The 13,036-nt window shown below is 72.9% G+C and overlaps 2 protein-coding genes across 2 annotated transcripts; both read right to left on the minus strand.

Moving 5' to 3' along the window:
- On the minus strand, nt 1-975 carry LOC135323951 (uncharacterized). The gene has a single exon (XM_064499210.1). The coding sequence runs from the start codon at nt 973-975 to the stop codon at nt 1-3; it is 975 nt and encodes a 324-aa protein (XP_064355280.1).
- ACP5 (acid phosphatase 5, tartrate resistant) lies at nt 249-7,495 on the minus strand. The gene is made up of 4 exons (XM_064499374.1): nt 7,277-7,495; nt 5,568-5,695; nt 2,611-2,956; nt 249-1,376 (listed from the first exon to the last, which is right to left on the minus strand). The coding sequence occupies exons 1-4, from the start codon at nt 7,376-7,378 to the stop codon at nt 1,140-1,142; spliced, it is 813 nt and encodes a 270-aa protein (XP_064355444.1). The 5' UTR covers nt 7,379-7,495; the 3' UTR covers nt 249-1,139.
- Between the last annotated feature and the right edge of the window lie 5,541 nt (nt 7,496-13,036).

The following is a 13,036-nucleotide window of genomic DNA, read 5'->3' on the forward strand; positions in this document are numbered from 1 at the left end:
TCAGTGGGGCTGGGGGGGGTGTCTGTGTTGGGGGTTGGGTTTGGGGGTCCATTTTGGGGGCTGCATTGGGTCCTGCGGGGGGTCCATGGGGGGTCCATGGGGGGGGTCCTGGTGGAGGTCCATGGTGGGGGGGCCACGGGGGGGGTCCTGGTGGACCTCCATGTCCGTGGTCCGTGATGGGGGCGGGGGGGGTCCATGCTGGGGGTCCTGGTAGAGCTCCACCTCCATGGTCCGTGCTGGGGGGGGGGTCCATGGCGGGGGGGGTCCATGATGGGGGTCCTGGTAGAGCTCCACCTCCATGGTCCATGGTGGGGGGGGGTCCATGGGGGGGGGTCCATGGCGGGGGGGGTCCATGCTGGGGCTCCTGGTAGAGCTCCACCTCCATGGTCCATGCTGGGGGTCCTGGTGGGGTTCCATGGTAGGGGGGGGTCCATGGTGGGGGGGTCCATGCTGGGGGTCCTGGTAGAGCTCCACCTCCATGGTCCATGGTGGGGGGGGTCCATGGCGGGGGGGTCCATGATGGGGGTCCATGGTGGGGGGGTCCATGCTGGGGGTCCTGGTAGAGCTCCACCTCCATGGTCCATGGTGGGGGGGGTCCATGATGGGGGTCCATGATGGAGGTCCATGGCGGGGGGGTCCATGCTGGGGCTCCTGGTAGAGCTCCACCTCCATGGTCCATGCTGGGGGTCCTGGTGGGGGTCCATGGTAGGGGGGGGTCCATGATGGGGGTCCATGGTGGGGGTCCATGCTGGGGGGGTCCATGCTGGGGGGGTCCATGCTGGGGCTCCTGGTAGAGCTCCACCTCCATGGTCCATGCTGGGGGTCCTGGTGGGGTTCCATGGTAGGGGGGGGTCCATGGTGGGGGGGTCCATGATGGGGGTCCATGGGGGGGTCCATGCTGGGGGGGTCCATGCTGGGGCTCCTGGTAGAGCTCCACCTCCATGGTCCATGCTGGGGGTCCTGGTGGGGATCCATGGTAGGGGGGGGTCCATGGTGGGGGGGGTCCATGGTGGGGGTCCATGCTGGGGGGGGGTCCATGCTGGGGCTCCTGGTAGAGCTCCACCTCCATGGTCCATGGTGGGGGGGGGGCCCGCGTCCCGGCTCTTCTGGGGGGTCCGTGGGGCGGGGGGGGGGGGGTCTCAGAGGTCGCGGGGCGGCAGGGCCACGCGGTAGAGGACGCGGCCGGTGGCCTCGAGGAAGGTGACGGTGAGGGCGCGGGCGTCGAGGCGCAGGTGGGCGAAGCCGCCGGGCGACGCCGGGTCCCCGAAGAAGAAGCGCAGGGCGCGGGGGGGCACGGCCCCCCGGTGCTGCTGGGAGCCCACCATGAAGTTGCCGGCCCCGCTCACCACGTAGCCCACGCCGGCCTCCTGCAGGAACTGCGGGGCGGGGGGGCGGGGGGGTCAGGGCCCCCCCCCCCGGACGCCTGGGCCCCGACCCGGATGGAGGGGCCACTGTAGTCATGGCCCCATGGGTTGGGGGGGGTCCCATGTCCCCGTGGGGCAGGGTAGGGGTCCCATGTCCCCGTGGGTTGGGGGGGTCCCATGTCCCCGTGGGGCAGGGTAGGGGTCCCATGTCCCCATGGTGGGACAAGGTCCCAGGTCCCCTGGGCATGTCTGCCATCCCCTTGTCCCACAGCCACGTCCCTCACCCCACACCCCACGTCCCCGTCCCCCGTCCCCCATCCCATACCCCAGGGCCACGTCCCCTTGTCCCATGGCCACGTCCCCACCCCACGTCCCCGTCCCCCACCCCACACCCCAAGACCATGTCCCCCGCCTCATGGCCACATCCCTTGTCCCATGGCCACGTTCCCCCACCCCACGCCCCATGGCTACGTCCCCTTGTCCCATGGCCACGTCCCCCGCCCCATGGCCACGTCCCCCGCCCCATGTCCCATGGCCACGTCCCCTTGTCCCATGGCCACGTCCCCCGCCCCATGGCCACGTCCCCCGCCCCATGCCCCATGGCTACGTCCCATGCCCCACACCCCACAGCCATGTCCCCTTGTCCCATGGCCATGTCCCCCGCCCCATGGCCACGTCCCCTGTCCCAGGGCCACGTCCCTTGTCCCATGCCCACGTCCCCCATCCCACACCCCATGGCCACGTCCCTTGTCCCATGGCCATGTCCCCCGCCCCATGGCCACATCCCTTGTCCCATGGCCACGTCCCCTTGTCCCATGGCCACGTCCCTTGTCCCATGCCCACGTCCCCCATCCCACACCCCATGGCCACGTCCCTTGTCCCATGGCCATGTCCCCCGCCCCATGGCCACATCCCTTGTCCCATGGCCACGTCCCCTTGTCCCATGGCCACATCCCCCACCCCATGGTCATGTCCCCCACCCCATGGTCACGTCCCTCACCCCACACCCCACGTCCCCGTCCCCCATCCCATACCCCAAGACCACGTCCCCCACCCCACAGCCACGTCCCTCACCCCACACCCCACGTCCCCGTCCCCCATCCCATACCCCAAGACCACGTCCCCCGCCCCACGTCCCCGTCCCCCATCCCACACCCCACGTCCCCGTCCCCCATCCCATACCCCAAGACCACGTCCCCGTCCCCCATCCCCACACCCCCGCCCCACGTCCCCCCCGGGGCAGCACCTGGAGGTTGTGGTCGTGGCCGCAGAGGTAGGCGGTGGCGCGGTGGCGGGCGAGCAGGGGCCGCAGCCGGCGCAGCAGGCAGCCCGTGGGGCCGTGCTCGGCCACCGACCACACCGGGTAGTGGCCGGCCACCAGCAGGTACCGGTCCCCGCGGGCGGCGGCCAGGCGGCCCCGCAGCCAGGACAGCTGGGCCCGGGCGGCCGCCGCGTCCCGCGGCCCCCCCGGGCCCCCCCCGAAGTCGTCGGCGGCGCCGCACAGCAGCACCGTGTCCAGCACCAGCAGCCGCGCCGAGACGTTGGCGCCCGGCAGCTCCCAGCGCAGGCTGTAGTAGGGGTGCGGGAAGCGCCTGCGGGGACACGGCGGCGGCGGGGACACCGTGGGGACCTTGGGGGGACCTTGGGGGGACCTTGGGGACACCTTGGGGACACCTGGGGAGGCCTTGGGGACACCTTGGGACACCTTGGAGACCTTGGGGAGACCTGGGGAGAGCTTGGGGACACCTGGGGAGGCCTTGGGGACACCTTGGAGACCTTGGGGACCTTGGGGACATCTTGGGGACACCTTGGGGACACCTGGGGAGGCCTTGGGGACACCTGGGGACACCTTGGGGACACCTTGGGGACAGCTTGGGGACACCTGGGGACACCTTGGAGACCTTGGGGACCTTGGGGACATCTTGGGGGGACCTTGGGGACACCTTGGGGACACCTTGGGGGCACCTGGGGACACCTTGGGGACACCTTGGAGACCTTGGGGACATCTTGGGGACCTTGGGGACACCCCAGCATGGGGACGGGGCGCCCGGCAGCTCCCAGCGCAGGCTGTAGTAGGGGTGCGGGAAGCGCCTGCGGGGACACGGCGGCGGCGGGGACACCGTGGGGACCTTGGGGACACCTTGGGGGGACCTTGGGGACAGCTTGGGGACAGCTTGGGGACACCGTGGGGACCTTGGGGACACCTGGGGACACCTTGGGGGGACCTTGGGGACACCTTGGGGACACCTTGGGGACACCGTGGGGACCTTGGGGACACCTGGGGACACCTTGGGGACATCTTGGGGACAGCTTGGGGACACCTGGGGACACCTTGGGGACACCTTGGAGACCTTGGGGACACCTGGGGACACCTTGGGGACACCCCAGCATGGGGACGGGGCGCCCGGCAGCGCCCAGCGCAGGCTGTAGTAGGGGTGCGGGAAGCGCCTGCGGGGACACGGCGGCGGCGGGGACACCGTGGGGACCTTGGGGACACCTCGGGGGGACCTTGGGGGGACCTTGGGGACACCTTGGGGACAGCTTGGGGACACCTGGGGACATCTTGGGGACACCTTGGAGACCTTGGGGACACCTTGGGGACACCTGGGGAGGCCTTGGGGACACCTGGGGAGGCCTTGGGGACAGCTTGGGGACACCTGGGGAGGCCTTGGGGACACCTTGGGGACACCTTGGAGAGCTTGGGGACACCTTGGGGACATCTTGGGGACCTTGGGGACACCCCAGCATGGGGACGGGGCGCCCGGCAGCGCCCAGCGCAGGCTGTAGTAGGGGTGCGGGAAGCGCCTGCGGGGACACGGCGGCGGCGGGGACACCGTGGGGACCTTGGGGACACCTTGGGGGGACCTTGGGGGGACCTTGGGGACAGCTTGGGGACACCTTGGAGACCTTGGGGACACCTTGGAGACCTTGGGGACCTTGGGGACCTTGGGGACACCTTGGGGACAGCTTGGGGACAGCTTGGGGACACCGTGGGGACCTTGGGGACACCTGGGGACACCTTGGGGGGACCTTGGGGACACCTTGGGGACACCTTGGGGACACCTGGGGACACCTTGGGGACACGTTGGAGACCTTGGGGACACCCCAGCATGGGGACGGGGCGCCCGGCAGCTCCCAGCGCAGGCTGTAGTAGGGGTGCGGGAAGCGCCTGCGGGGACACGGCGGCGGCGGGGACACCGTGGGGACCTTGGGGACACCTTGGGGGGACCTTGGGGGGACCTTGGGGACAGCTTGGGGACACCTGGGGAGGCCTTGGGGACACCTTGGGAACACCTGGGGACAGCTTGGGGACAGCTTGGGGACAGCTGGGGAGACCTGGGGACAGATGGGGACACCTGGGGAGACCTTGGGGACACCTTGGAGACACTCCAGTCCCCTGCTCACCAGCGAGGGGACAGGCGCGTGTAGGCCACCTGGGCGGACACGTTGCCCGCGTGGTCGTGGTTCCCGTGTCCCCGTGTCCCCATGTCCCCCATGTCCCATGTCCCCATGTCCCCGTGTCCCCGTGTCCCCTGCTCACCAGCGAGAGGACAGGCGCGTGTAGGCCACCTGGGCGGACACGTTGCCCGCGTGGTCGTGGTTCCCGTGTCCCCGTGTCCCCATGTCCCCCATGTCCCATGTCCCCGTGTCCCCGTGTCCCCGTGTCCCCTGCTCACCAGCGAGGGGACAGGCGCGTGTAGGCCACCTGGGCGGACACGTTGCCCGCGTGGTCGTGGTTCCCGTGTCCCCGTGTCCCCGTGTCCCCATGTCCCCATGTCCCATGTCCCTGTGTCCCCGTGTCCCCGTGTCCCCGTGTCCCCTGCTCACCAGCGAGGGGACAGGCGCGTGTAGGCCACCTGGGCGGACACGTTGCCCGCGTGGTCGTGGTTCCCGTGTCCCCGTGTCCCCGTGTCCCCATGTCCCCATGTCCCCGTGTCCCCATGTCCCCATGTCCCCGTGTCCCCGTGTCCCCATGTCCCCGTGTCCCCATGTCCCCATGTCCCCATGTCCCATGTCCCCATGTCCCCGTGTCCCCATGTCCCCGTGTCCCTGTGTCCCCTGCTCACCAGCGAGGGGACAGGCGCGTGTAGGCCACCTGGGCGGACACGTTGCCCGCGTGGTCGTGGTTCCCGTGTCCCCGTGTCCCCATGTCCCCCATGTCCCATGTCCCCATGTCCCCGTGTCCCCGTGTCCCCTGCTCACCAGCGAGGGGACAGGCGCGTGTAGGCCACCTGGGCGGACACGTTGCCCGCGTGGTCGTGGTTCCCGGCCATCACGAACCAGGGCAGCTCCCGCAGCGCCGGCGCCGTGAACACCCGCTCGAAGGTCTCCTGCCGCGGGGGGGGGACACAAAGGACATGAGGGGACAGCGGGGCACGACCATGGGCCCCCCCCCCCCCAACCCAGCTCCCCCCAGAGGACGTCGGGGTCCTCCCAACCCCCCCCCCCGAGATATTGGGGTCCCCCCATAGAGACCCCAGGGCCCCCCTGTGGCCATGGGGACCCCCCCCACCACAGGGACCCCCCCCAGGGACCCCCAGCCAAGGCGTCTCCCCATAGAGACCCCAGGGTCCCCCCCACCCCAGGGACCCCCATGGCCATCAGGGACCCCCCCCAGGGACTTTGGGGACCCCCCCCCATCCATGGGTCTCCCCATAGAGACCCCAGGGTCCCCCCCACCCCAGGGCCCCGCCCATGGCCATGGAGACCCCCCCAAACACCCCAGAGACCCCCACAGAGACCCCAGGGCCCCCCCATGGCCACGGGGACCCCCCCAAACACCCCAGGGACCCCCACAGAGACCCCAGGGCCCCCCCGTGGCCATGGGGACCCCCCCAAACACCCCAGGGACCCCCATAGAGACCCCAGGGCCCCCCCCATGGCCACGGAGACCCCCCCAAACACCCCAGAGACCCCCACAGAGACCCCAGGGCCCCCCCCATGGCCATGGGGACCCCCCCAAACACCCCAGGGACCCCCACAGAGACCCCAGGGCCCCCCCCATGGCCACGGAGACCCCCCAAACACCCCAGGGACCCCCATAGAGACCCCAGGGCCCCCCCCATGGCCACGGAGACCCCCCCAAACACCCCAGGGACCCCCATAGAGACCCCAGGGCCCCCCCCATGGCCACGGAGACCCCCCCAAACACCCCAGAGACCCCCACAGAGACCCCAGGGCCCCCCCCATGGCCATGGGGACCCCCCCAAACACCCCAGGGACCCCCACAGAGACCCCAGGGCCCCCCCCATGGCCACGGAGACCCCCCCAAACACCCCAGGGACCCCCATAGAGACCCCAGGGCCCCCCCCATGGCCACGGAGACCCCCCCAAACACCCCAGGGACCCCCATAGAGACCCCAGGGCCCCCCCATGGCCACGGAGACCCCCCCAAACACCCCAGAGACCCCCATAGAGACCCCAGGGCCCCCCCATGGCCACGGAGACCCCCCCAAACACCCCAGCGACCCCCATAGAGACCCCAGGGCCCCCCCATGGCCATGGAGACCCCCCCAAACACCCCAGGGACCCCCATAGAGACCCCAGGGCCCCCCCATGGCCACGGAGACCCCCCCAAACACCCCAGAGACCCCCACAGAGACCCCAGGGCCCCCCCATGGCCACGGAGACCCCCCCAAACACCCCAGGGACCCCCACAGAGACCCCAGGGCCCCCCCCCCCAGAGACCCCCACAGAGACCCCAGGGCCCCCCCCACCCCAGAGACCCCCCCTGGAGGCCCCAGGGCCCCCCCCCCAGAGACCCCCCATAGAGACCCCAGGGCCCCCCCCACCCCAGAGACCCCCCCCTGGAGGCCCCAGGGCCCCCCCCCCAGAGACCCCCCACAGAGACCCCAGGCCCCCCCCCACCCCAGAGACCCCCCCCGGAGGCCCCAGCCCCCCCCCCGCCGCACCTGGAAGCGGGGGTCCCGCTCGTCGCGCACCCCCTCGTAGTAGAAGTTGTCGCCCAGGGCGAGGACGAAGTGGGCGCCGGGGGTGGCGGCCGCCCGCCCCATGGCCGCCGCCGTGGCCCGCTGCCGGGGGGTGGCGAAGGGCGGCTCGGGCAGCCCCCCCCAGTCGCCCAGCGCCAGGAACTGCAGGGCCCCCCCGGCCCCCCCGGCCCCCCCGGCCCCCGCCGCTGCCACCGCTGCTGCCACCACCAGCACCTGCGCGGGACCGGGCGGCCGGGGACGTGGGACACAGGGGACAAGGGACCCAGGGGACAAGGGACCCAGGCGTCCGGGGACGTGGGACCCCCGACCCAGGGGACAAGGGACCCAGGGGACAAGGGACCGGGCGGCCGGGGACGTGGGACCCCCGACCCAGGGGACAAGGGACCCAGGGGACAAGGGACCCAGGCGTCCGGGGACGTGGGACACAGGGGGCAAGGGACCCAGGGGACAAGGGACCCAGGCGTCCGGGGACGTGGGACACAGGGGACAAGGGACCCAGGGGACAAGGGACCCAGGCGTCCGGGGACGTGGGACCCCCGACCCAGGGGACAAGGGACCCAGGGGACAAGGGACCCAGGCGTCCGGGGATGTGGGACCCCCGACCCAGGGGACAAGGGACCCAGGCGTCCGGGGACGTGGGACCCCCGTCCCAGGGGACAAGGGACCCAGGGGACAAGGGACCCAGGCGTCCGGGCACGCGGGACCCCCGTCCCAGGGGACGCGGGACCCAGGGGACGCGGGACCCAGGGGACTTGGGACCAGGCATCTGGGGACGCGGGACCCAGGGGACAAGGGACCCAGGCGTCCGGGCACCCTGTTACCCCCCCCCCATGCGGGACCCAGGTGTCCGGGGACGTGGGACCAGGCGTCCGGGCACAGGGGACCCAGGGGATGTGGGACCCAGGGGACAAGGGACCCAGGCGTCCAGGACCCCCCCCCCCCCGAGGACATGGGACCCACACATCTGGGCACACGGGACCCAGGGGACACGGGACCCAGGGGACAAGGGACCCAGGCGTCCGGGGACACGGGACCCAGGGGACAGGGGACCCAGGGGACAAGGGACCGCCGCCCATCCCCCCACTGCCCCCCGACCCCAATCAGGGACCCAGGCGTCCGGGCCCTTCCCCCATCCCGGGGGGGGCCAGATGGGGGCACGACCCCCCCCCCCCCGGGGGGACGGACGGACTCACGCTCACGAGAGCCCCGTGCAACGCCCGCACGACCCCCATGGCGTCCTCGTGCGACCCTCGTGCGACGCTCGTGCGACGCTCGTGCAACGCTCGTGCGACGCGTGGGACCCTCGTGCGACGCTCGTGCGACCCTCGTGCGACGCTCGTGCGACCCTCGTGACCCTCGTGCAACACTCGTGCAACGCGTGGGACCCTCGTGCGACGCTCGTGACGCTCGTGCGACCCTCGTGCGACGCTGGTGCCCCGGCCGCCGGCAGCTTTATGGCCCCGAAAGGGGAACTGGGGTTTGGCGTCGGCGCGTGGCCCGGGGGGGGGACACGGTGGCCTCGGCCCCCCCGGCCCGCGGTGACACGGCAGCACGTGGCCATGGCCTGGCCTGGCTGGGGGGGGGGGACGCAGGGCTCGGCCCGGCCCCCCCCGGAAATCCCCGAAATGCCCCAAATCCCCTTGAGCCGCCGCCACGTCACGGCCGGCTAATCCGGGTGGGGGGCGCGGGCGGGGGCCCAGGCGTCCGAGTGCTCCCCCCCCCCCCCCGCCCCGAGGGGCCCAGGCGTCCAGGCGCTTCCTCTCCCCGAGGGGCCCAGGCGTCCAGGTGCTCCCCCCCCCGAGGGACCCAGGTGTCCGGGTGCTCCCCCCCCCCCCGAGGGACCCAGGCGTCCGAGTGCCCCCCCGAGGGACCCAGGCGTCCGGGTGCTCCCCCCCCGCCCCCGAGGGACCCAGGCGTCCGAGTGCCCCCCCCTCCCCGAGGGGCCCAGGCGTCCGAGTGCCCCCCCGAGGGACCCAGGTGTCCGATTCCTCCCCCCCCCCGAGGGACCCAGGCGTCCGGGTGCTCCCTCCCCCCCCCGAGGGGCCCAGGCGTCCGAGTGCCCCCCCCCCGCCGTTTCCAGCGCGCCCACGTGAGGCAGCACACGGTTAGAGCGGGGGGGGGGAGCCGGACGCCTGGGCCCCCTCCCGGCTCTGGGATGGGGAGAAGCACCCGGACGCCTGGGTCCCTCCCTGGTGGGCTCGGGGGGGGGGGGCTCCCCGCGACCCCCCGCCCCCCCCAACCGCTGCCAGAGGGGCCCCGGCGTCCGGGCCCCCAGCCCAGCCCGTGCGCCCCGTCTCACCCGCGGCTCCCCCGGACGCCTGGGCCCCCGGACGCCTGGGCCCCCGGATGCCTGGGCCCCTGCGGCTCAGGGAGGGGCAGCGCGGTGCAGCATGTGGGGGGGGGGAAGGGCCCGGACGCCTGGGTCCCTCCAGGTGGGCTGGGAGGGGCCCCTGGGTCGTTAGAGCGGGGGGGGGGGGGGAGCCGGACGCCTGGGCCCCTACGAGCAGCAGAATGGGGAGAAATTGGTCTGTTTTGGGGCCCGGAGAGGGAGGACCCGGGGTGACCCCGCATGGGGGGGGGACAGGGACACGCGGCCAGGGGACCCAGGTGCCTGGGGACAGGAGGGCCCAGGCGTCCGGGACAGCAAGGACCCAGACGTCCGGGGACAGGAGGGGCCCAGGCGTCCGGGTGCAGGAGGGGCCCAGGAGGCCGGGTGCAGGGGGGCCCAGGCGTCCGGGACAGCAAGGACCCAGGCGTCCGGGGACAGGAGGGGCCCAGGCGTCCGGGTGCAGGGGGACCCAGGCGTCCGGGACAGGAAGGTCCCAGGCGTCCGGGGGCAGGGGGGCCCAGGCGTCCGGGGGCAGGAGGGACCCAGGCATCCGGGGACAGGAGGGGCCCAGGCGTCTGGGGGCAGGAGGGGCCCAGGCGTCCGAGGGCAGGAGGGGCCCAGGCGTCCGGGCCCCGCGGGCGACCTGCCCTGAGGCAAAGCGAAAGCGGGGCGGCACTTCCCGGGGGGGGGGGCGGGGGGGGCTCTTGCACCAGCGCGTGCGACGCCGTGCGAGCGGCCGTGCGAGAGGCGACGCGGCGGCGGGAGGCAGCGGCTCGGTGAGGGGGGGGTCGGGGGGGGGCCGGGGGGGGGCAGGGTCTCCCCCAGCCCAATTCTGCTGCGTTTCACCCCAAACCAGGGCCTGGGGGGGGTGGGGGGGGGGACCCGGGGCTGTGGGTCCCCCCCAAAGCTGCACGGGGGGGGGGATGTGTGAGCACACGCGTGTCTGAGCACACACATGAGTGTGCACACACGTGTGCAGCCTGGCCCCCGTGTCATTGCGTGTCCTTGCCGTGTCCTTGCCGTGTGCGTGTGCTCCCGGCTCCCTCCCCCCCCGGTGCAGAAGCCGCCGGGGCCCTTTGGGGGGGGCGGTTTGGGGGGGGCCGCGTGTGCCGTGACCCCGCGTGTGTCGTGTCCCGTGTGTGTCGTGTCCCGTGTGACCGCGTGTCCCGTGTGACCGCGTGTCCCGTGTGCCGTGACCCCCCCGCACCGCGACCGTGTGGGGCGTGCAGGCGGCACGTGGGCACGAGGCGTGTGGCGTGTGCGAGGCGTGTGCAACGCGTGTGGCGTGTGCAAGGCGTGTGCGAGGCGTGTGCAACGTGTGTGGCGTGTGCGAGGCGTGTGCAACGCGTGTGGCGTGTGCAAGGCGCGTGGGCAGCAGCGGGCCCCCCCCCGTGCCCCCCCAGCCCCTATGGCCCCCCCCAGAGCCCCTTAACATCCCCCAGAGCCCCCAGAGCCCCCCTATACCCCCCCCGCAGCCCCTATAGGGTCCATCCCGTATAGCCCCCCCACAGCCCCCCCATGGCCCCTGTCACCCCCTATAGCCCCCCATAACCCCCCAGTGTCCCCTAGAGCCTCCATTCCCTGCAGCCCCCCCCGTAGCCCCTATAGGGTCCCTCCCCTATGGCCCCCCCATTTCCTATAGCCCCCATCCCCTATGTCCCTCCGTATCTCTTTCAGCCCCCCCACAGCCCCCCCCAGCCCCCCATATTCCCTATAGCCCCCATCCCCTATGGCCCCCTGTGACCCCCCCAACAGCCCCTATAGCCCCCACCCCCTATAGCCCCACCCCCCGTCCCCTATAGCACCCTATAGCCCCCCCATAGCCCCCCCTAGCCCTTACCGCCCCCATAGGCGCCATGGCCCAGCCCCCCCCGCCCCTATAGGCCCCTATAGCCCCCCCATATCCCCCCCCGCCCCCCCCGGCATGGCGGCAGCCGGGGCGGGTTCAACACTTGGGGTTTTATTTCCGGTTCCGCCCCCGCGGCCCCGCCCCCCCGGCGCGGGGCTCCGCCTCTTCCTGCTGCTGCGCGCGTGGGGGGGCGGGGCGAGGGGCGGGGCCACCCACGAGAGCAATGACGTCATCGGCCGGGGGCGGGGCGGGGCGAGGGGGGTCCCCGAAATGTGCAACGCTGGTGGGGGGGGCCCCGGGGGGGGGCGATATTGGGGGGGCCCCGTGGGGGGGGGCGATATGGGGGTCCCCAATGGGGGGGGCCAATATGGGGGGGTCCCCATGGGGGGGCAGAATGGGGGTCCCCGTGGGGGGGGGCAATATTGGGGGGGTCCCCATGGGGGGGGCAGAATGGGGTTCCCCAATGGGGGGGGGTCCCCGTGGGGGGGGCAATATTGGGGGGGTCCCCATGGGGGGGGCAGAATGGGGGTCCCCAATGGGGGGGTCCCCGTGGGGGGGGCAATATTGGGGGGGTCCCCATGGGGGGGCAGAATGGGGGTCCCCAATGGGGGGGGTCCCCGTGGGGGGGGGGGGCAATATTGGGGGGGGTCCCCAATGGGGGGTTCCCTGGGGGGGGCGCAATATGGGGGGTCCCCGTGTGTGTGGGGGGGTTATTGGGGGTCCCCAATGGGGGGGTCCTCGTGGGGGGGGGCAATATTCGGTCCCTGTGGGGGGGTAATATGGGGGGTCCCCAATGGGGGGGCAATATGGGGGGTTCCCGTGGGGGGGGGCAATATTCGGGGTCCCCAATGGGGAGGCAGTATGGGGGTCCTCGTGGGGGGGACCATGAGTGGGTCCCCAATGGCCCGTGGGGGGGGGAATATGGGGGGGGCCCCCAATGGGGGTGTCCTCGTGGGGGGGCCAGTATGGGAGTATGGGGGGGGTCCCCGTGGGGGGGTTGATATGGGGTCCCCAATGGGGGGGTCCCGTGTGGGGGGGTTGATAGGGGGGTCCCAATGGGGGGGTCCCCGTGGGGGGGTCATGGGGGGTCCCCAATGTGGGGGGTCCCGGTGCCCGGGGGGTCCCGGATGGGGGGGGGCCCCGTGGGGGGGGGGGCCCCGGTGCTGGTGGGGGTCCCCGGGGATGGGGCCCCGGTGCTGGGTGGGGGGTCCCCAAAATGGGGGGGGGGGCCAGTGCTGGGGGGCCCCAGAGGTGAGGGGGGTCTGGGGGGGGGCCAAGGGGGGTCCCCCTTTATGGGGGGGCCCTTTTAAGGGGGGTCCCCGATGGGGGGTCATTTGGGGGGGCCATATTGATTGGGGGGCCCCTATGGGGGGGGCCCATTGCTGGGGGGGGTCTTCATGGGGGGGTCCCCTATGGGGGGGTCTTCATGGGGGGTCCCTTTTGGGGGGGTTCCCCCTTTCTGGGGGGGCATTAAAGGGGGAAGTCCCTATTTAAGGGGGGGGGGTCCTCATTTGGGGGGGCCCGAGGGGGGGTCCCCCTTTTT

This window comes from Dromaius novaehollandiae, chromosome 33, assembly GCF_036370855.1.
Source record: "Dromaius novaehollandiae isolate bDroNov1 chromosome 33, bDroNov1.hap1, whole genome shotgun sequence".
Lineage (NCBI taxonomy): Eukaryota > Metazoa > Chordata > Aves > Casuariiformes > Dromaiidae > Dromaius > Dromaius novaehollandiae.